This window comes from Echinops telfairi, unplaced genomic scaffold (genome assembly GCF_000313985.2).
Source record: "Echinops telfairi isolate 266 unplaced genomic scaffold, ASM31398v2 ScPeMD7_30;HRSCAF=105, whole genome shotgun sequence".
Classification (NCBI taxonomy): domain Eukaryota; kingdom Metazoa; phylum Chordata; class Mammalia; order Afrosoricida; family Tenrecidae; genus Echinops; species Echinops telfairi.
Window position 1 is genome coordinate 2,319,048 of NW_022103927.1, and position 1,399 is coordinate 2,320,446.

The 1,399-nt window shown below is 32.0% G+C and overlaps 1 protein-coding gene across 1 annotated transcript in view; it reads right to left on the bottom strand.

Annotated features, from left to right (window-relative positions):
- LOC101643996 (olfactory receptor 7C1-like) overlaps positions 1 to 1,399 on the bottom strand; it is a 6,187-nt gene that overhangs the window by 949 nt on the left and 3,839 nt on the right. Inside the window, exon 3 of the mRNA XM_030885495.1 lies at positions 768 to 796. Within this exon, the coding sequence (XP_030741355.1) occupies positions 768 to 796 (29 nt within the window). The remainder of the gene's footprint in view (positions 1 to 767; positions 797 to 1,399) is intronic.

Below are 1,399 nucleotides of genomic sequence, written 5' to 3' on the forward strand. Positions count from 1 at the left end.
TTAAATGCTAGTGGATTCTACAAGCTTTAAAAAAATTGTAATGATATAAATTGTATATAATCTCTTTCAGAAAGCAAGAGCTGAGGGAATATTTCCTAACTTATTCTGTGAATTCAGCTGTGTCCTAATATCAAATCCAGGAGTCCTGGTGGGAGAGTGGATTACTCATTAAGCTGCAACAGCAAGATCAGCCGTTTGAAAGCACCAGTCACTCCGTGGGGGAAAAGCGAGGCTTCTGCTCCATCGACAGTAAAAGTCTTGGAAACTCATGGGGACAGTTATACTCTGTCCTATAGGGTCTCTATAGTTTCAAAGGCAGTGAGTAATATCAAAACCAGATACAAATATATAACAAAGGAAGACTATCACTCAATAGTACTCATGAACATAAATGCAAAAGTCTTCAACAAAATACTAGCTAATTGAATCCAACAATGTATGACAAGAATAATATATTACAACTAAGTGATATTTATTCCAGCCATAAATGAGTGGTTCAAAATTTGAAAATCAGTTTATGTAATAACCTACATCACTTAGCTAAAGAAAAAAATGAAATATAGAAAAACTAAACATCGACTAAAGAAAAAAAATCATAGTCAAATTAAAATAAGCATTTGATAGCATTCAAAATAATTACTTACATTATAATTTCCCCCAAAAAAGTTGAAAAAGTTTTAAAAGTTGGCTTGATAGAGTACATCTATAAACCTTACAGCTAGTGTTGTGTTTAATGGTAAAAATGAGATAAGATTCCCGTTGGATTCATAAATGGGCAAGGATATGCCTCTTATCACTCTTATTTAACCGGAAGTTCTAACAAACACAATAACACAAATTAGAAAAATAAAAAAAATACAGATTGGGAAGGAAGAAATAAAGCTGTCTTTGTTCACAGAAGACATCACTGTCTCTGTAGAAAACCCAAAGAAACAGCCACAAACAGAAAAATACTAAAACTAATAAAGAGATCAAAATCATAGCTTGCACAATAAAGATATAACTACAAATACATTTCCACATAGCAATAATGAACAGTAGCATGCCAAAATGAAATTGTGAAGCAATGGCAATAATAGAACAAAATATAAACAAAATTCATAGACTAAAACCTACACAATACCGGTGAAAGAAATGAAAGTACCAAATACATAGATATTCTCTGTTCCTGACTTGGAAGGATCAGCAATACTGTGAAATGTAAAATCTTCCCAACTAGATCCATATACTTAATGCACTTCTAATCAAGATCTAAGCCAGTTTATAGCTATTGACAAAATGATGGATGAAGTTGATACTTAACCCTTGTGGTCTTCTTCCCAAAACCAAGAAATCAAAATTTAAAAAATTTTAAACTTCATAACCCCAATCTATTCATGAGACAAACATCAGACAAATA